The 20,416-nt window shown below is 53.7% G+C and overlaps 8 protein-coding genes across 8 annotated transcripts; 2 read left to right on the top strand and 6 right to left on the bottom strand.

The window, feature by feature from the left end:
* Positions 1-446: 446 nt before the first annotated feature.
* G6M90_00g006240 (uncharacterized protein) lies at positions 447-2,871 on the top strand (the record flags this gene model as incomplete). The annotated part of the gene is made up of 5 exons (XM_014694397.1): positions 447-511; positions 590-708; positions 805-1,323; positions 1,518-2,467; positions 2,536-2,871. The coding sequence occupies 5 exons, from the start codon at positions 447-449 to the stop codon at positions 2,869-2,871; spliced, it is 1,989 nt and encodes a 662-aa protein (XP_014549883.1).
* Positions 2,872-4,169: 1,298 nt separating this feature from the next.
* On the bottom strand, positions 4,170-6,016 carry met9 (Methylenetetrahydrofolate reductase 1; the record flags this gene model as incomplete). Its single annotated transcript, XM_014694398.1, has 2 exons — positions 4,170-4,258; positions 4,318-6,016. 2 exons carry the CDS (start codon positions 6,014-6,016, stop codon positions 4,170-4,172), a joined length of 1,788 nt encoding a protein of 595 aa, XP_014549884.1.
* A 1,806-nt stretch (positions 6,017-7,822) lies between these two features.
* Positions 7,823-9,385, bottom strand: JEN1_0 (Carboxylic acid transporter; the record flags this gene model as incomplete). The annotated part of the gene is made up of 3 exons (XM_014694399.1): positions 7,823-8,467; positions 8,536-9,207; positions 9,266-9,385. The coding sequence occupies 3 exons, from the start codon at positions 9,383-9,385 to the stop codon at positions 7,823-7,825; spliced, it is 1,437 nt and encodes a 478-aa protein (XP_014549885.1).
* Positions 9,386-10,048: 663 nt separating this feature from the next.
* On the bottom strand, positions 10,049-10,762 carry G6M90_00g006210 (uncharacterized protein; the record flags this gene model as incomplete). Its single annotated transcript, XM_014694400.1, has 1 exon — positions 10,049-10,762. The coding sequence occupies one exon, from the start codon at positions 10,760-10,762 to the stop codon at positions 10,049-10,051; it is 714 nt and encodes a 237-aa protein (XP_014549886.1).
* A 947-nt stretch (positions 10,763-11,709) lies between these two features.
* Positions 11,710-13,052, bottom strand: G6M90_00g006200 (uncharacterized protein; the record flags this gene model as incomplete). The annotated part of the gene is made up of 3 exons (XM_014694401.1): positions 11,710-12,647; positions 12,727-12,951; positions 13,007-13,052. The coding sequence occupies 3 exons, from the start codon at positions 13,050-13,052 to the stop codon at positions 11,710-11,712; spliced, it is 1,209 nt and encodes a 402-aa protein (XP_014549887.1).
* Positions 13,053-15,454: 2,402 nt separating this feature from the next.
* Positions 15,455-15,922, top strand: G6M90_00g006190 (uncharacterized protein; the record flags this gene model as incomplete). Its single annotated transcript, XM_014694402.1, has 1 exon — positions 15,455-15,922. The coding sequence occupies one exon, from the start codon at positions 15,455-15,457 to the stop codon at positions 15,920-15,922; it is 468 nt and encodes a 155-aa protein (XP_014549888.1).
* A 121-nt stretch (positions 15,923-16,043) lies between these two features.
* Positions 16,044-17,884, bottom strand: G6M90_00g006180 (uncharacterized protein; the record flags this gene model as incomplete). Its single annotated transcript, XM_014694403.1, has 3 exons — positions 16,044-17,035; positions 17,148-17,495; positions 17,551-17,884. 3 exons carry the CDS (start codon positions 17,882-17,884, stop codon positions 16,044-16,046), a joined length of 1,674 nt encoding a protein of 557 aa, XP_014549889.1.
* Positions 17,885-18,644: 760 nt separating this feature from the next.
* On the bottom strand, positions 18,645-19,529 carry G6M90_00g006170 (uncharacterized protein; the record flags this gene model as incomplete). The annotated part of the gene is made up of 1 exon (XM_014694404.1): positions 18,645-19,529. The coding sequence occupies one exon, from the start codon at positions 19,527-19,529 to the stop codon at positions 18,645-18,647; it is 885 nt and encodes a 294-aa protein (XP_014549890.1).
* Between the last annotated feature and the right edge of the window lie 887 nt (positions 19,530-20,416).

Here is a 20,416-nt window from a genome sequence, read left to right as displayed (position 1 = left end):
GATAAACTGGGTCCGTAACTGCAGTTGCGTTCCAAGCGTTGAACTGTACTGGTGTTTGGAGCTGTGTCACGGGAGGATTACCAACAGTACATCCACGAAAAAGAATTGATTGCTTCACAAGTGAGTGTTTAGCAGATTCGATAGGTGCCTAAGTGCTCGGTAGTTAGAGACGCGTTAAATGCAACGTTGTTACAGCGACTTCTCATACGATTGTATATCGGTCTTCAGTCTCCACAGCATTGGGTACTCCGTAATCCGCGCGTTCAGCCAATAAGGATCCACAAAGTCTAAAGCTTCCAGAACAAGGTCACTGCTCTCCATCAATCTTTCTACACAGCCTGCCTGGCAAACGTTTTTGCCCTGACATTTCTTAACCCCCTGGATGAGCTATATGCGCCCGAGAACGAGCTCACTGCGAGCCCTTCTTCACGCACATATTGTCGACAATGCTATTCCCCGAGGAGGACGCGCAACTGCTTAAGGCGTGGATTGTGAAGCGCATAGAAAACACGTGCGTCATATCTGGCGATACCCTACGAGGAGCATGACAAGACATGAGAAACGGAAAGGCATTACTAACTCCCAATAGATCAGATGCCGACTCGGACGTACTTGCGGAATACGTGATTGCGCTGCTGAAGCATGATGGGGATAAGGAGAGTGTGAGGAAGCTGTGTGAGCAGGAGATTCCGGACTTTCTCACAGAGGGTGAGTCTTCCTGTGCGATGCATGGAATCCGATACAGCTTCTAGTACTACGGCTATCAATTCTTCTTGTGATTACTGACGCTTTAGTCACGGACAGATCCTAAGGCTTTCCTAGACGACGTCTTCCAGGCCATCACGTACAGGTCATACCTCCCCGGTGCACATCCCCCGCCGAAACCTGCAGATCCTCTTCCCTCATTACAAAACAAAAGCCCGGAATCCTCACGTAAGCGACGCTTAGAAGAATCCGGTCCTTCAGACGATCCTGAACAGAATGGTCCTCAAGGTGGACGCGCATTCAAGCAGCCTCGAAAGGGACGGCGCGGCCGCGAGGATAGAGCTGATAGAAATTCAAACGGCTATGGCATGATGATGATGCCACCCTTCGATCCGAATAATCCCATGGAGGCGATGATGCAGATGCAAGCCATGGGGTTACCGTGGCCAGCAATGCCAGGACAGCAAGGCTGGGGATTTGGTGGTGGTGCTGTAGGAAGAGGGGGTCAGAGGAAGAAGGGGAGAGGGAGGTGTAGAGATTTCGACACTAAGGGTTTTTGTGCGAGGGGAAGCACATGTGTTTATGATCATGGCAATGGCGGCGGCGATGGGGGAGATGGTAAGTTCCCTGTTGATTATTATGCGGTGGTTTAGTCTGTGTCTGTCTATGGTTGTGATTGTCCTGCTTCCGTCTAAGCACAGCCTCGGTTACTCGCCAAGTGGCAAGTCAGCCAAGACCTATAGATATGAGACATTCACGATATTGACGGCGCTACTAAGTCTGAGCTCGATAGATTGCTGACAATTGGGCAGAATACGATCCCAGTAACGCCATGATCAAACCACTTAATCCCGAGACGCCATCTCGTGGCCGCAAAGGGAAGCGAGGAGGGCGCAAAGGCGGCTCACGAGCGCCATTTTCCGCTGAAGGTGCTGTAAATGATCGCTCAAAGAGCACCATCGTCGTCGAGAATATCCCCGAAGAGCATTTTAGCGAGGGCAAGGTCAAGGAATTTTTTGCACAGTTCGGAAACATTGTCGACGTATCAATGCAGCCCTACAAGCATCTAGCGATTGTAAAGTACGACAAGTGGGCGGCAGCCAATGACGCATACCGCTCTCCAAAAGTTGTATTCGACAACCGATTCGTCAAAATTTTCTGGTACAAGGATGAGAAGGACAAGCTGCCGGCGTCAGTTTCAAATAACCCCAGCTTCAAACCCGGCTCTGGACTAGACGAAATGGACGCCGAGCCGGAACTTGACATGGAAGAGTTCCAACGGAAACAGGAGGAGGCGCAGAAGCAGCACCAGGAACGGGAAGACAAGCGCAGCGAACTGGAAAAGAAACGGCTGGAACTGGAAAAGCAGCAGCAAGATCTATTGGCCAAACACCAAGCTGAGTCAGAACGGTTACGGGCCAAGCTGGCGGGGAAGGATGGCGGCTCCGAGACAACTGGTTCCTCGGGGACTGATATGCTCAGGGCCAAACTCGCTGCACTGGAACAAGAAGCCAAGATACTTGGCATTGATCCCAACGCCGAAGTAGACTCGAGTGAATATCCATCCCGGGGTGGATACAGAGGTCGGGGTTATCGTGGGAGAGGATTTGCGCCCAGGGGAAGGGGTGCCATGCGAGGAACAGCAGGGAGGCATGCTGCTTATGCTCAGTTTTCCATCGACAACCGCCCGAAGAAGCTGGCAATAACGGGGGTCGATTTCACACCATCGGAAAAGGATGAGCAACTCCGCCACTTCTTGCTGGTAAGTTCCCAATCTCAACAAAACTAAGGGAGGGAAAAAGAAGAACCTAGGAAATCTAACATGTACAGAACATGGGTGAATTCGAATCCGTCGACTCGAACCCCTCCGTCACACACGTGTCCTTCCGAGACCGCAAAACCGCCGAAAGGTTCTACTACTCACTTCATGGGAACGAACTGCCCGGTGTGGAAGGCAAGCTTGAGCTGTCGTGGGTGAATTCGCCGCTTGCCCCGGTGAACTTGAAGAAGTCGGCGCACGAGGAGGGCGGGACCGTCATGCCGGGGGATGCAATGGCCGGCATGGATGATGCCAGGGAGGAAGGGGAGGTGCGCGAGAAGGAGAGGGATGCCAATGCTACACCCGTGAATATGGATTACGAGGTGGGCGACTATGGATGGGAGTAGTTGTACATGATGATGAGTATGCATAACTATTTCAGGGTGGCCACTGAGAATCTCACACGCGTAGTTGACTGTCTTGGTCGTCCACGTTGTCTGGATACTTGCCAGATGCGCTGATTTACATGCGTAGTGAAGTAAAATTCGGGCTGTGAATACCACGGATGGGTGTCTCGTTATGGGTAGGTGTAGGGTAGGTTACTGGGTCGAACAATGTAGACTCTGGAGGTCTACATACTTAGGTAGGCTCTAGTTTCCTAGATAGCACAACCCGATTCAGAAACTATCCATCAAATATGTGCCCGGATATGGGTTCGTGACAAATACCAACGCCAGGCGTCACATGCCGTATCTCGAAACCCTACCTATACTTCCAAGCACGTCCATGATTGACTTAAGGCAGGCGGCGATTCGTACATGGCCACTTGAAACAAAGCAATTACCATGATGAGATACAGTCCGCTGTCAGGTACGTACTCCTCAAGACTCTACTTAGATAGCGTCAAAGCTGCCCTCGTCAACTACTTAACCAAGGGCTTTGATATCAAGACTTTTGGTCATAGTCAGCATGGCACACAGCAACGGGACTACAATTCCGACGCCAAGAAACAAGTAGTAGCTGCCGTGGCATGCCTCCAAGGCTTCATTTATATTAAAGCTTCTATTCATGGCGCCGTCTGTATTTATTTTATTCCATTTTTAGCTCAAATCTCCCCCATATTTGCTCGCTTCCGCCTGCACCTGCACCTGCATCACTACTGCCACTGTCTTCGCTCTGTCTAAACACATCTGGCTGTGCATAGGCGGGGTATCGTTGAGATATTATATGCAATTTGCTGCAAGAAATTCAAAATCAATGGGGGCGAGGAGCCAAAACCGGGCTTACATCTCAAACCCCCTTGCTGCATGATCGTGGCGCGTATACTCTTGGGTCGTTGTACCTTCTTCACTCCTTTCTCTCTCCCCTTGAACCTCACCATTCAACCAAGTCATTGTTCATTGCGTCTGTGTAGCTTTTTGTTGAAAAAGTCACGCCTTGCCCCCGCCTGTTTGCCGTATTTTTGTGCTTAAACGCCGTCATTCATGCATGCGCTCCCTGGATAAGAAAAAACAATCAAGAAACTAGATCAAAAAATGCACCAAAAAAATCAAATGTCAAAAGAAAAGAGGTAGGGACATGAGTTAATGCTTGCCCCATATTGACCGCAATCGCTGTCAATGCAAAAGCCTTCTGGTGGAACAGATCGGCCAATTGAGAGATAGGAGGGGGAGATGATGGTGTGTGCGATTCTATCCTGCTCGCCTTATACGGCCACAGGAGTGTCGAGTCCCTTGACTTCAAGTCCCTCAAAGAGATCAAAGATGGTTTGGTTCTCGTGGAAGTCATTGTTGACTAGTAAACGTTAGTCAGCCGCTATATGACACGACAAACACAATTTCATTCACACTTACCAACATTGACCAAATACCACTCGTTCATGATTTGATCAAGGAGAACTCGGCTAGGCGTCTCGGACTCAAAGCAGTGGGCCCAATCCGTGCCCAGTCTAAATGCCTCATCTCTCCACGCGAGGAAGCTGATGCTCTCCACAATAGTGGGCTGGACAATTTCCTTGCCGGGGAAGACACCCCAGGTTACAGCGTTGGGTCCATCTGATGGAGCGTTCGTCTTGAGTTCACCATCCTTGGTGACAGCGTAGTAGGTCAGGGTTGGTTTATCCTCGACACGCTTAACCATCTCGGTGAAGATGGAGGCAGGGACAAGAAGCTCAAGGTATGCCTTTTGGTAAACGTAGCCGTTAGAAGGACCCCAGCCGTGGATGGGGTGCGATGACTTGACGCCGTCAACCGCAGGCTGCGAGTTGATAGTTAGAAGGCCACGCTTGTTGAGTTGGATAAGATTGTCCTTGATGGCATTGGCTTCACCAGTAAGAGGAGCCTCACTCCAAGGGAGCGACTCCATTTCTCGGTTGAGATACTTGACGAAAATGCCGGCAATGTCTTGGACAGTGGTTGGCTCTCCCCATTTCTTGCGGTTGGCCTCGTTGGTGCCGGTCAGGCCGATACCGTAGGCATCCAACTCTCCGAAAGCAGGGGACCGAGAATCACCCCATCGACCGTTGGGAAATTCGTCCCAGTCCTGCGTGCGGAGAACATAGGACTTGTTGCGGTTGCGCCAGAATATAGGTCGCACATCTTCATCTCGTCGTCCGAGGGCCTTGGACTGCTTCCAGGGAAGAGCCTGCTGAAGGGGCCGCTCGGCACATGGTGCCCAAGTCAATTCCTCGAGCAGCATGCGCGTAGCTTGGGCCAAGTTCATGGTGTAAAAGTGCAGGTGATAAATGCCATTGGCCAGCAGCTTGCGGCACATCTCGGCAACCAGAGTCTTTCCAATCTCACGGACAGCAACGTCGTCATTCTTTACTGGCTCCAAAGCCGTCATCCAGTGGTCGGGGACTTTGCACTGCATGTGCTTGGCCCTCCGCAGAAAGCTGGCATAGGTAGCAATGGGCATGATACCAGGAAGAATAGGGATGTTGATTCCACGCTCGCGAACCTTGCCAACCCAGCGAACAAAATTGTCGGCATCGTAGAACATCTGGGTCACGATGAATGATGCTCCCATGTCCACCTTTTCTTTCAGATGGTCGAGCAGTTGTTCTTCATCCTTGTTGTCATCGCAGCCTTCGGGATAGCCAGCAACGCCAATGTCGAAGTGGTCGCCGTAGGTAGCTCGAATGTGCTTGACAAGATCGCGGGCATAATGGAATCCGCCTTCGGCAGCAGTCCATTTCTCTTGGGCTCGAGGGGGGTCGCCGCGGAGGGCAAGGATGTTGGTGCAACCAGCCTTGTACGCCTTTTGGAGAGCAGCGTTGACCTTGTCCAGTCCCATGTCGGTGCAAGTCAAGTGCATGCAAGTCTCGAGGCCGTAGACTGACTGGGCTTGAAGAACCATCTCGCAGGTAAGCTCGGCAATACGGCCTCCAGCTCCCCAAGTAATGTCTATAAACTTGGGTCCAAAGTTATACATGCGGTCGATTCGGTCGTAAAGATTCTGGACACCTTGAGCAGTTTTGGGGGGGAAATACTCGAAGGAGAAGGACGGCTGGCCGCCCTTCTCGGCTTCGGCTAGCATATCCTTGATATGCATCTTGGTGACGGTGGTGGAAGCGGTGGTAAGAGAGAGTTGGAGTTGTCAAAATAAACTAGGGGCGGTTGAAGACGACTCGAAGCACCCAGGAGGTCGGTGACTTTGACAATGGCCCCGGCAGGGCCTAGGCGAAATTGGTGAGACGTATTCTGTCCGAACAAGCGGGACAGGTTGAGGTATTCACGGCCTGGAGCCAACCGGAAACAAGGTCGGGGCTTCACAGATGTTGTCGACGTGTTCAATCAGCGTACCGCAGGGGGCCCCGAAGGTGCAAATTAGTAGAGCTGTCCTTCCAGGGGCCGTACGACTTAAATTGCCCTCACAGACAACCACAGAGTCAGAAAGTGCAATGCTTATGTTAAAGACGCAAATCTAGGAAAACTTCTCGAGGACAAATGCCACCGAACGTCGAGCGAGAACGGGGGCTCCAGTGTCAAAGGTGGGGGGCGCCGACGCCGTACTGGAACCTGTGAAAAGGGCCAGAGGGGTACATATGTACCTCCGATGCGTACGGCGCATGTAGCTACATCATTTGATTTTGTACCAGCTCGAGAGCGGACCAAGACCAGTTGATCTGGGCCTGGAGAAATGCAGTCGGAATGGCCAGCAAAAGTGCTGATTGGGTCGACAGATCCACTGAAGCAGTGAGATGCGGTACCGTTGCCGGTCCCTCGGCGAGCGAGACGGCCAGACTCATCCGCTGCGAGAAAATCAGAGCAACGGGCTCTGGTGCTATGTTGGACTGCCGGTGGACATTCATGCATGTTTGTTTGTCAGCGGGCGACAGAGCATCGCGAACCTCGACGTCTGGAGTTTTACATCTTCCACGACGCATCGGGAAAGAGCCAGCTTGCCCAGCAACCCATGTCCTGTCCCGCGCTTTCCCTTGTGCTCCATATCCAAGATGTCTTGCCGTGCCCTCCTCAGTTGCCCGTAAAAGAACCCTCCGAGGCAATCAATCAACTACTTAAGTACTTAAGTACTTTACCCGTCGTACCATGCCTGCTGAGCAACTGGGTACCAGGTACTTGAAGTACCCTAGGCAGGTACCTTCCAGCCATGATGCCCCTCCTTTCGAAGTACCGCCCCCCTCCGATACCCCACCCTACCATACCCAGGTACTCAGGTGCCTGTACTTGAGTTCCTCCGAGGTCAACGAATGACGCCACCAGTGTACCATCAGTCCCAAGGTTGCACCTGCATTTTTGGTTTGGGCCGGTGGTTTTTTTTCTGTTGCTGAAATCGTCGTGCATTTTCTTGGTGGTCACTGGTCACGACTCACCCACATGCTCAATCCATTTGCTGGTCGTATTCGGGTTTCCCCTCCCCCTTGTTGATCAGCCTCTGAGCGAATTGGAGACGCCATCGTCAAAGGCTTCTCACGGGTTGACGGGCCAAGTGAACACCTACTCGGCTTCTATGTGACGTGGCTTCTGCAGTCTGCACTCAAAATCTTCAGCCACTATCTTCTTGCCTGCAACGGAGCACATGCAGCCAGCCAGTTGAGATTCCCCGAGGAACCACCTACCGCCCCAATCATACCTTCGGCGGCACGCGTTTCTATAAGCCGGAAAATACCTCGGAGGGAGTCGGTGTTTGCCAAGTGACTCCTTTTCGCAGAAGGCCGATTGATTGGCGTCCCAATGCCTCGTTCAGAGTCCTTTGGCGGCCTTGATGGTGTAGATTCACGTCTTGTACGAATGGCATAATCGACGACGACAATGGACCATGCAGGCCATTGCAAATCGCACAATGTTAAGCAGAATATTCAATTACAACAACTCGCAACACGCCAACGCTTGCCCTCTAGGCTTTCTCTGCTTCAGCTAATGATTTATCAGACTTGGAAGTTGATGGGATTTGGTCCCTCGTCATTATAACTTCGATGGCCTCCTGACTGTCCAACCCGAATTCGCGTCCCTTGTGCTCTGGTCCCATAAAGGTCGTCATCACCACCAAAGCTATAGCCGCGCCCAGAAATACACAGATGACTATGCCATAGTCATAGCGCTGTTGACCAGATGGACCTGGCGGAAGTGGGAAATAGCGTTCGCCTATTTCAGACTGAATTGTTGCCGAGCCGCTTGACGCCATGGTCCCAAGTTGATATGCAGTGCCTACCACAATGGACCGGATGTCTGCTGGGGACAATTCCATCAAATGACTTGGAAGAACTCCAAATGCACCTTGTGTGGCAAACTGGAGGAAGAAAGCAGCCACCGTCAGACCCGGCGTCTGAACTCTTGTGTACGGGTATAGTACTCCTGCAGCCACAGTTAAAGAGGCCATGATGGTTAGGCGGCGCCCGAAAATCTCGGACAGATTGCCAACACAGATTGCACCGAGGAACCCCCCCATATTTGCTACTACTTGCGTGACTGTCAATTGATTCGGCGTAAGCTCAAACTCGGTAGTGAGCATTGTCGGGTACAGGTCTTGTGCGCCATGAGACTGGCCCAATCTACGGTCAGTAAAACATGTTGGTAAAAATGAGACGTCTTGAAAATACTATGACATACAACAAATGAGAAGCCGCTCATCAAAACCACCATGTATAGGATGGAAAGCCAGTAGTCCCGGAGAGCAATCCATGCCTTGTCCATGAAAGTAGGGGTGTTGTCGGACAGAGTCTTGGAAATCATCTTACGATCTCGAAAGGCTCTCGTCTCAGAGAGCCTCAACCTCCATACGATGATGAAGACGGGCGGGCAAGCGCTGAACCAGAATAGCGGCCTCCATCCATATCTTGTCGTGTCAACTAAAGCTCGGTTCATTGCCGTAGCTAAGACATATCCCAGCGGATAGCCGGACTGAAACAGGCCAGACAAGAATCCTCGCGCTGGGTGAGGGCAATCTTCCAGGGCCGTTGCGACGGAGTTGCCATAAATTCCTCCCATGGCAATTCCGAAAAAGGCCCTGCAGACCAGGAACTGATTGTACGTTTTACAAAACCCAGTCCCGAGCTCGAGGAGAATGAACATCAAGTTGTTGATGACAAACGGCCACCTGCGCCCGTAGCGATCGGATAAGAATCCAAAAAGAAACGAGCCCAGCGGCCTAAACATCAATGCCAGGGTAATGCCCCATGTCATGTCGGAGTCTTTCTTGTTGAACTCGGCTGCAAGCTGTGGCAATGTCAAGCTGACGGTGAAGAAGTCGAAGGAATCCATAATCCAGCCACTCCAGGCACACTGCGTGTATTAGATGTTAACAAAATACTCGGCCAGGAATCATATCCCGGAAACTCACCCCAAAAAAATTCCATTGCTCGCGGTCGAGCATGCGAAGAGCTTTCATAGGACTTGTGACTCTGTCCATAGGCGGCCGCAGGGTAGTTATTCGCGACAGGATATAATCGCCGCATGTCATGGTGCATGTGCGTTTCATTTCGTCACTTTGACCGGCCTCCATTGCTCTTTGGGTTGTTGTTTGTCTGAGGTTGAATAATCTGATAATCAGGGTAGCCCACGCAAAAAGAGACAGTGAGTTGATCACCGTGCCGTATAAACAAAACAAAAAGTTGGCAGGCGAACTTGATAAAATGGCATGGTAGGATTACAACTTGTCTCGTATTTCAAGATCATATTTATCAACGACATGTCAGCTATGTGATGTGATGGCTCGGCAGTTTCACAACCGAACGCTTGGTCCCTCGTCGATCCACAGCCCATGATTCCCGTCAGTGCGGTCTCCTTCAACCTTGAAGATAGGGATTCCCGAATGGCGTTTGGCACTAGCCGGTTCAAAGCTCAGACATCTATTGGACATACTCAATCTCTGCTACATATTCTTGGAACAAGTCAACTGGAGCTACTGGGAGGATGCGCCAAGTCGGATGGGGCGGCAAGATCAAGTCACGATAAGATCGGACGGATCTGAGAACCATGGTGTTTCTGCCAATCGGCACAAGCCTGCCGGTGGTCTTGTTTCCAAGTTTCGTTTCAAGGCGGCAATGCTCGGCAGTTGTCGTTGCCACCGGGGAGTCGATAAGAGCTTGAGAATGCTCGGTGAGCATTGACCGGCCGCTGTGCTCTATGCCACCACCATTTCCCACTCGTCCAAGACGTCCTTTTCTTTGAAGTAATTGCTATCGACCATCTGGAATCCCAGCTTCTCCAGCACTCGGCGGCTTCTGCTGTTCCCCTTTTGCGTCTCAGCAATAAATCGCCGGACACCTCTCTCCTCAATAGCCCACTGGATCACCACCTTGGATGCCTCGAGAGCCAGTCCTTTACCCCAGTGCTCGGGGCTCACGCCATAACGCATCTCCAACATTTCTTGCCATGGCGGCAAGGGAGCCTCCCCCTCGTCAAGCGGCGGGAGTGTTGCCGTGCAGTCCCGGGCGCAGGAATACCCAACCCACTCGACGTCGTTCTGCCAGCTTGGGTTGTCCCAACGATCGAGCTCGATGACGCGGATATTCTCTGGCGACTTTTTCAGCTTCCTTCCTTCGTTGGAGCTGAATAAGAGGTTTCCCGTGGCTGTGGTTGGCAGCAGCCCGACGGCAAAGTCGCCCATGTTCCTCTTGTTCCAGCGACGAGAGATATCCCCCGCCATGAGCACATTTCTGATCTCATCGTCGGTCCAGGCCCGGGCGGGAAATGCGTCTCCGAATCCCATGTCACAGAATGAATGGTCTTCATGTAATCTCTTGAACAAGTCTCGGTAGCCTTTGATGGACTCGGACATTGGGGTAGGCACAAAGATGAGCCTGTCGGTGACAAGCACGAACGGTGTAAAGGACATGGTCTACGGCCGGGGCTGTTGCAACGGAAACCCGGCAACAAGAAGCAGTACACTTTTGGGATTGATAAATCAAGTCAATTTCACAGGGGGACCCCGTGTCTTTTCACGCTGGGCAAAGCGGGGGATTGGAATAAGTGTACGGGGACTAAGCAAAGTTTGACTCATCGGTGACGACTGTGGAGATTTGAGCTGACTGCGCTTCGTCAAAATAGTAACCCGGCATGGTTGGCGTGGCTGTTGCATTTATCAAATAATCACCGTTTGCGTGGTGCGATGACTCGGATGATGCTTGAGAATATCAACCGCAACACCTGACATCCCTTCCATCCGTGGGTATTCGCCGAGTCCAACTGCCCACCGTCTCATCCAGCACACGGGACATTCTGGTGCTGCCAGCCAAGCAATGGGCTAGCTCACTTCTCATTTCCCTCCGAGTCGGCCGCGGGTTCCTCAGGAAACATTGCATCGAGGTTGTCGCTGTCGAAGTCTTGCTGGAGCTAGCTCTCCCGGAAACAAGGGCAAGTTGAATATTTATGGCGGCGACGATACCAGGACCCGGCTCATAGTTGGCTCGGGCCGGGGGAGCAGCGTCTTATACACTAGACATATCATCCACAGCCGCGTCTATCGATCGACGATGAGTCACAACAGGCGCAGACATACTCCATCAAGCGTAGCCACATCAGATATGTTGGGCGAATTTTGAAATTTCTGCCCGTGGTGAGTAAAGTATTGGCTTGAGAGGTTGAGGCTATATTCAATCAAAAGCCATACAAAAAGCAAAAAGCAAACACCTGCTGGCCAACTCCGGGATATTGCCTTCTCTGTAACCTTCTAAAAATAAGACACGATGAAGCGACTACCTTTCTTTCCCTCTCTCTTTCTTATACACACACATACACACATACGCAAGCTAGCTCGCTCCCCCAAAGAGGAACGCACGTACATTAGTTTTCCACACCGGGAGCCGTCAAAGCCAGCAGAGGCGCCCCCCGTAACCTCCTCCATCGGTTGCTGTTGTCGACAATGTCCCGATCAAATAGGAACCACCAGCGCTGAAACAAGACCTGGCCGACCTCCCAGCAGCTGGGGTCGTAAGGGTCGGAGCCGTAGATGCGCACACCCTCGGCATTGTCCTCAAAGTCGTAGGCGAAGTTGACGAGGGCGAGCGGGCCAGAGGCGGTGGCCGGGCGGGCGTCGTCGGGGAGCGAGAGGATGCCGATGATCTTGTCCCGGACGCTGGGCCAGGGAAGGAAGTCGAAGAGCGGGTGGTGCGGGATCAGAACTTGTGAGGGAGTTGGACGCCATGGCCGGGGAAGTTGATCTGGCGGTGTCGCGATTCCCTGATTAAAGGGCGACAGAGCATCCAGGCTCCAAAGTGAGCCCTTGCATCCAAGCCGGTCCGCTATACGCAGCATGGCACGCAGAAGTGTCAGTTCATGGACGGGCAAGAGGTAGCTGTCGGGGAAGCTGACATCGGACGATGAGTTTGATGAGCTATCTAGGGATGGCGGTGAACCAAACATTACATTGGACATCGTGGTGAACGGGGGGACTGAGCCCGACGAGGAGGATGCCGTGAGGATACCATCGCCGCCGCCACCACCTGACCCGTCATCGACGGCCGCGGCCGTGGGGAAATCGGAAAATACCCCAATTACATCGGGCATCATTGATGAGAGAGTCGGGTCGGTGAGCATGTCCCAGTTGTTAAAGCACATGTCGATGCCGAAGATAGAGCCGGGACTCTGAATGCCGGTGTCGACGGGTTCTATAGTGTCGACGGGAATCTCCTCGACCAGCTGAGCGTGTTCATCTTCGGGTTCTTGTGAGGTGCTTTTTGAGTCGCTGCTCCCTCTCATACGCTTCTGTCTCTTCTTTTCTCCTAAATGAAACACAAAACGACATCAAGAGATGAATATGCGCCCTTGAACAACACGCGGGGGTGGGTTCCAAACACGTACGATATCTCCGTTGCGCCAGCACATTCAATATCCGTTTTCTCTCTGCCGCGTCCTCCTCGATATCCGGTACGTCCAGCGGCGGCGGAGGCTTATATGCCCTCTGTCTTGTGCGTGGCCTCGAGCCAGAGCCCGAGCTATTCGGCATGTCGCCCATATTCACCTCGACACGCTCGCTGAACAGCTTCCAGAAGATGGAGGGAGAAGAGTCAAAATACGCCTTCTTTCCTAACCCGTTCAAAAGCGTCAGTTTCTTTAAGGACCACAGGGTCCTCTTTTATACCATGACCACTTGCGACATGGAAATGGAGCTCTTCCATCAAGAACATGGGACAACCCCCCAGTATTATAAATGCACATTTCAAAACGACAAGACAAGCACGTACATCCACTCATTTTCTGAAGCGAGAGCCGCAAACCGAATCCACTTGGACAATCTTGATGCGCCAAACAAGGCGCTTCCACCGACTGCGGCAACCATAACGCTCCAAGTGGAGATGACGCTCGATACAAGTCGTCCAAGCCTTACGGATAACAAGCAACCTCGCCCACCAGCTGAATACCCCCAGTGGACCCAAGTATCTGTTATCAAGGGAGAACCCGGCAGCCCCCGGGGGTCATGTATCGGGTAATCAGTGCGACTCCAACGAGGAGCGGCTGAAGGTGGGAGGGAGGGGGAGGTGACGGGACCCCTGGCTGTTCACGACTGCACATGGCTGCGCCCTACGAGGCTGGCCGAAGCGTGAATGAAGATCTGGATGCGTCGTATAATGCCACAAACAGGCGTGACTAAGTGATGGTGGGCTCAGGGTACGTGTCGACCTTGGGCGAATCTGAGGACGGCCTGGGACGACCTAGGCACCGACCTTTGGGGCACATTGCGTCAGACGGGCTTGATCATGATCGGGACTCCAGCACGTAAGTGGAGCGATTGGGCGTGCGTTGCGAAGCAAAAATGGTGGTGTGCCACTGTTGTTGTGTCCAGTGTGCAAGCGAGCCAAGCCATCTGTGTTTGTGGCGTGGGTTGGACTGTCGCTGACGCAGCGAGACATACTTTGGAGCTTCTTGTGGCTTCTTTTCGACGTGTCTGGGCAGAAGGGAGTCTGGGGATTTGATGGTTGTTAGATGGACGTTGCCATGGTGCTCTAACCAAGGACGAGAGCGAGACTCGTCGTCAACTCGTCTCGCCTGACTGACGATGCCCATGCTCAACGTTTGGATATGTATGTATGTTGGCAGGAACCGTTGGCATCTGGGAGAGCTCGAGTGCTGTTCCACTTGGCTGTCTTGACGTTCTATTTTGAGTTGACAACCCCGTTGATCAACTCCCCCTAGTATAATTGCCGGGGGCATATGTATGTGACGCAGTCCCCAAGCCAGCACATGGCATGGTCCCAGTCAGTTCAGCCTTCCCCGGGACCGCTACCCGTCCCTCGTCGGCTCGCACTCGCTTTTCGAACCCTTGGCTCATGACTCTCCAATAGTTGACCTAGCCGTCGGCCCTACATTCCCAACCTGGCACGATTAAAGGGTAACCAGTGCGGGGGCGCCAAAGAGCCAAGCCAATGACCCTGTTGACGACAACGGATGGAGTCACCCGCGGTATTTTGGGCCACCGAGCCTTGAACTCGTCCAGCCGCGCCGGGGGTTGCCTCTCTCGTGGCATCGTCGGGTTCGTCGGTTCCGCGATTGACCAGTTGCCATTCCTATTTTGTATTAACATAGTCTTGCCTACGGCGGCCGTCGCAGCAGACCGCCAGCCCCCCTTGACCAGACAGAGTGTCGTGACTCGTTTGTCCCAGGAATCAAGGAACCCTTAGGATGTGAAATTGTCTGCCGGGGAAAGTGGCTCGCGCAGCCCAGCCCCGACGCATACGTCTCCAGAACCGTGGTGTAGAGTTCCTTATCCCTTTGGCTGTGCGCAGGTGCCATTTTTGCAACGACCAGGGATTGACCAATTAAAGATATTACTAATATGTTAAAAAATCCTCAAGACACCTAAGAGTATAAAAAAATCCCCATGTACGTGAAGCTACCGGGCAAATACAAGGCCACCCTCGCAGCTGGCAGTGCTTGGCATTACAGTTAGCCCCAGCTGTCCCCGGCTGTTAAAGTCACATGTGGCAGGCACCATCTGGATATAACACCAACCAGACTTGACTTCTTCCTTTCGCAACGCTTCATCACAACACTGCTCCTTCACAACATTTGGCCAGTATCAACAATCATCATGATAGCTCAACTCGCGTCTCCATCGCACTATACTCCCCCTCCAGTAGGGCATGAAGATCCGTCGTCGGCATAGAGTCCCGTCAACTCTGCTACTTGGAGCCCCAAACCACCAGCACTTTGCGCGTTGCGTCCCCTGTCCCCGCCGGCCTATGATCTTCAAGAACTAGATGCCCATATACCAGATATCGGCCATGAGCTTTGCCCTCCATCGGTGCTATTGCCATGCCATTTAGCCCCAGAGTCGGATGACTTCCTTGACATGGTGGATCGCGGGCTGTGTATCAGCCCTTCGGCCCATGCATGCAAACCATCGAATATTTGGAGTGCCTCGTCTGCATATCCGTCACCTGGTCATAATACGCCGCGAGTCCAATCTCCAGTATCAGAGGCTGAGTACTGCCGTGGCAATAGACTCAGTCTTTCTGGTTTTTCATTGCCAAATCTCCGATCAAGTTCACCCTCGTCGAACGCCGTCGCCGACACCAGTAATCGGGAAATCATGGCTCCAGGAGATGGCTCTGACCTGTTCTGGTATGATGGCACTATAGACGCAGATCGACGAAGCCCAGAGCCCAAAGATGGTCCTACTTTTGCGCGTGCTGCCCAGACCTTTAGTTCCAAACGAAAGGCCTCGCAGTTTTCTCTTCGCAGCCTGACCAAGTCGTTGTCCAAACGCCCCCGCCTCGTGGCCTTTCGTCAATGGGCGGTGAATATATATCACGATAGCAGCCGTCGCCTGACTGAAGCATATCGTCGCCTCAAGTACCAGCGAAGATTTGGTGAGTTTAGGGCATGGAAAGGAATTGGGCGGCGACGACAACGACCACAACCAGCTGATGATGTGAAGGACAAATCCGCCCAGCCATACGGGGTCTTCAAGTATGAGAGTGGTCCAGGGAATCAAGAGTGGTGGAAAGATGGGGTGACGAGATATCGAGCACCATCCTGGATGTTTCGTGCTAAATAATCAACAATGGGGGACAGTGTTAGAGGCATGATTCAAGGAGCTTTTATAAATAATTAGACAAGAGGCAAGGGCGCCATTCTCATCACACCAATACAAACTTTGCCATCATTGTATGGACATTTTACAACATGTACCTGAAGGAGTGAGCTGGCTCTGTTTTCCGTTTCCCAGAGGCAACAAGCCCTTCCTCCTCCACGGCATACTCGTCGTGCTCGCTGTCCACGCCTTTTTGGTCCATCTTTCTGTTCCTGTACCGCAGATACCACCTCAGAACAAGGGCCAAGACGGCAACGGCCAGCATTGCCAAGGCACACGCGCCCATGCCGCTCGTATAATAGGGCGCGTCTCTATCCGGATACAGCCTCGTGCCGACCAACGGGCCACACTGGCCTATGAGCTGCAGGACGGCAAAGCCGCCGCCCTGCCTCGTCTGGCTGGCCTGGTTGTTTATGCTCCACGCTATAATGAGCGTGACGACGTTGAAGAAGCCCACGGCGGCGGGGTACACGGCCAGGTACCTCAGGAACGGGGGCAGACGGAGCGGCCCGGCCAGGGCCAGCGCGCCGTAGCCCGCGGCCGAGGCCAAGGCGTGCAGGACAATGGGGACGGTGCGCGCGCGGAGGCGGTCCGACGCGTGGGCCGTCAGCAGGACGGCGACGAAGGCGACGAGGTAGGGCGGCGCCGAGAGCGCCTGCGAGGTCAGCGCGTCGTGGCCCATGTCCGCCACGATCTTGGGCAGGAAGACGGGCAGGGAGGAGTAGGCCATGTTGGTGAGGAAGAACATGGCCGACGTGAGCCAGGCGACGGGGTCTGCGAAGACGAGCAGCAGGTCGCGGGGTTGGAGGCCCGAGGCGGGCTCGTGAGGCTGGTGCGAGGAGGGGTGGTGGTGGTCGCGGCGGAGGCGGAGGCGGGCGACCTTTTTCTCGCGCTGCGTGAGGTACGGCGCCGACGAGGGCGAGTCCGGGATTGTGGTGAATGCGGCGACGGCGGCGAGGACCGACGGCAGGCCTTCGAGGAGGAAGAGGAGGCGCCAGGGGGCGATGGGCGATAGGGACGCGAACTTGACGATGATGTAGGCGAGTGTTGAGGCGAAGCTGGTGGCGAGAGGGGCGGCTTTTTTTGTTTTGTTAGTTGTTGGGGTTTGGGGGAGCAGGGCTTCTTTGGTGTATGTGTGTATACATGTATATATGTTTATATACCTAGGCGTATGTGTGGGTTGGCGTACCTGATATGAATATGGCTGTGCGAAAGGCCAGTTCCTCCCGTTTGAAGAAGAAGCTCAGATAAAAGGGGATGCCTGTGAATCCCGCCTCCCCGATGCCGAGGAGCACCCGCAGCGCGATCAGGACCGGATACGAAGGCGCAATTGCCTGCAGCGACGCCGTGAGGCCCCATGCCAGGACCGTCATGGACACGACGATGTGGGCGGGCACGAGCTTGAACAGCAGCGACATCCACTCAAAGGCAATGTACGAGATGTAAAACGCCGTCAGGGCCCATTCGTACCAGTCGTCTCGGGGCGGCGTCGTCTGCAGGTCCTCGTCCATGCCGGCTATCCTTGCATTGCCGATGTCTATGTACACGGCGTCAGCTTGCGTACGCGAATTGCGTCGGGCAGGGCAGCGTACTCGACCGGTCCAGAAAGCTCAGCAGGTAGAGGAGGGCCACAAACAGCACCAGCTTCCTGTCAAACTTCCTCCGCACCGCCAGGTCCTCGTCGGGCGTGTACAGCTGGAAACTGGCGACGGTGCTCGCGCTCCTCGCGCTCATGCGTCTGCGCCCGGCGTCCCGCTCGACCATTTCGTAAGCCTCGACGCTGCCGCCGGCCTCATGGCGCAGGTCGAACTCGTCGATGACGGCCTCGTCGTCGCTGTCATCGAGCCTGAACTCGGCGCTGGTCTGTGCAAAGGACGGGGACGCCTCGCCCGGGTCCAAGCGGCTGCGGCGGCCGGCGTGGGCCATGGGATGTTTGCTTGCTGCGTGGTTGTTTCGGGTTTCGACAATGTCGGGGCACACCGAGGCCCCGTCCCGTCGGGAGGTGTGACGGCTTCAATGGAGCTGGCCGGGGCCGCCGCCATGCGCACTGCTTGCGGTTGTGCGCTGGGGGGATGCCGTGGTGAGCCTTACATGAGGATGGATATTTGGGCGTTGGGCGTGGGCAGAGCTGGATGCGAGAGTGAGGGTGAGACGAAGCGAAGGCGACATGCGAGGTTGGATGCCAGTTGGGAGCTCCACACGTGATGGCGACGTCATTCGGCCACGCAGCAGATGAAGGCAAACACGCGGACATGATGGTGATTGAATTACGGGATTGGGATTCAGGGCTGTATATCCGGCCAAGTGTTATGACACGAATGCCAATGCCTGTATATGTGACGAGCAGACGCCCGTGTCCAGACAGCGCATCTTGGTGTCCCAAGTGTCTCCGACCATGGATTGTATTTATATACGGCCAAGTTCCCTAGTACACGACGTCGCCTCACAGGGCCTTGGGAATGTTTTTTAAAAGAAAATATTATTTTAATGTACAAATAATCTCACATTCGCCAACGCTTCGCCTAGATTACTTTTTCACAGAACATTGTACCCCGTTACAGCGCGTCACTTGGGAAAAACTTCATGACCAACGCCGTCTAATTCCTCCTTACGCCTCGTGCCCGCAAAGTTCGTATCGCGTCTTCATCATGGCCCTCGTCAATAGGAGACGTTTATTCACGTCTGGCTATGGATCCTTCTTGGAAAATAATCGTCGTATGGATAGCTTCTTCTTTAATCGCGGAGTTGGCGGCAGCTCTTTCTTGAAGGGATCCTGGCCGAGGAACTTGGGCTTCATTGGTACGTCCGGTCTGTTCTCTGGCGAGTCCCCCAATGCGTCGCCCGAGTCCAGTCGATCGCCTGCCAAGGACGACGACGTACCTGTCCTTGATAATGAACCTGCCTGTGGTTGTGGTTGTGGTCGTGGTCGTGGTTGAGGTTGAGGTCGAGGTTGTCGAGCTGCTTCCATCTCGGGCAATTCTTCATCTCCGTCGTCGTAGTTTTCTGGTGCCTCCCGATCTGTGTCGTCACATACAACCACATACCACCGTGATTGCTCTTCCGCTTGGACTTGGGCACGTAGCTGTTCAAACCACTGCGACTGAGTTTGCTTGACCGTCTTCTCGTACCTTGCCATTTCTGCCACAATGTCTACCCCGAGATCCACCCGGACAACATGATCGGCCACGTAGGCGTATGGCCTCGACGCATGTTCCGCTTCCTCCACATGGTATTCCTCCAGGAGCTTTACTGGTGACCATTCATGTACGAGTACAGTGTCCTCGGCGGCAGACACCTTGGATACAGGCATGTCCAAATCATCGTCGTAAGACTGTGGCCGCTTCTCTCGTGTGGGCGTCGTCTCGTTGGACTCTGGTCGCGTGACGGTGCCGTCTTCGTTTTCTAGCCTTGGTACAAAGTCAAACGACTCGGCGAATTGGCTGAGAATAAAGGCGGCCGTGTCTCGTCCGATGATCCAGTCTGGCGTGCAGTCTTCGAGGTCGTTGAGAATGATGAAGATACGGATGCTGCGGCGGTACCACCGAAATCCATGGCACAAGTATGTAGGCATGGTCCCTGCCGAGCCAGGCAGTGATGCAGTGATGCTCCTGGTCAAATGCTACTCGAGCTCGCCCAGGGCCGCAGGCAGGTGGAGGGGTTGGTTGGCCGGTTGGTCGGATAAGAAGGAAATCTCCCCGTGTCTGAGCTAGCGGCGACGGCAGGACTCTCAAGCGTCTGGGAGAAGGCGCTGGCGAGTGGTTTGTGGTCAGATGCAAGGAGAGCACTTGAGCCCTGGTGGCGAGGCTGTCGAGGGGCATTGGCAAGCCGGCACATTGTACGGAGTAAGGGTCGACATGTTGGAGTCGACAATCCGTTAAGTATGTACATACATGTGCTGTCGAGGCTGGCGCACCGAGCGCTGGTTGGTATTCCCGCTTGCCACCGAAGCTGCGCAGTTGGGGCAAGAGCTGTCGAAATCCCCACCTGCCGACTCCGTGCTCCGCAGCTGGCCGCCTTTGTACCTGCTCCGTCCGTTCTTAGAGGCAGGTACACCTGGCCTGAACCTGGCAAGTGTGTGAACCCGTTTGATTGTTTGTGGACACAAAGGTACGCGATATTCAATGCCGCCATGCGACAGATTGACTCTTTTCCCTGTCAACTGGCCCTGGCGTGGGCATACAATGTGACATTTGTATGCACATATGTACTACTACTACTACTACCACTTAAGTACCTATGTAAAGTACCCAGGCAGGTACATATGCACTCGTTGGTCGACAGTCAATTTTGCCCTGGTTGTCATGTTGCAAGCCAACAACAACATTCAAGACGCCACTAACCCAGTGGACACATCCAGCGTCCAGCTCATCGTTGATCCGGCGGCTCGGCACGCAACCCCAAGCAACAACCTTCCTGCCCTTGTCGGCCTTAGCGGCGCCGCGGCGTCGCCATCGAGTC

This window comes from Metarhizium brunneum, chromosome 1 (assembly GCF_013426205.1).
Source record: "Metarhizium brunneum chromosome 1, complete sequence".
Taxonomy (NCBI): domain Eukaryota; kingdom Fungi; phylum Ascomycota; class Sordariomycetes; order Hypocreales; family Clavicipitaceae; genus Metarhizium; species Metarhizium brunneum.
The sequence above is the reverse complement of the archived record's forward strand: the minus strand, read 5'-3'. Positions and strand labels throughout refer to the sequence as shown.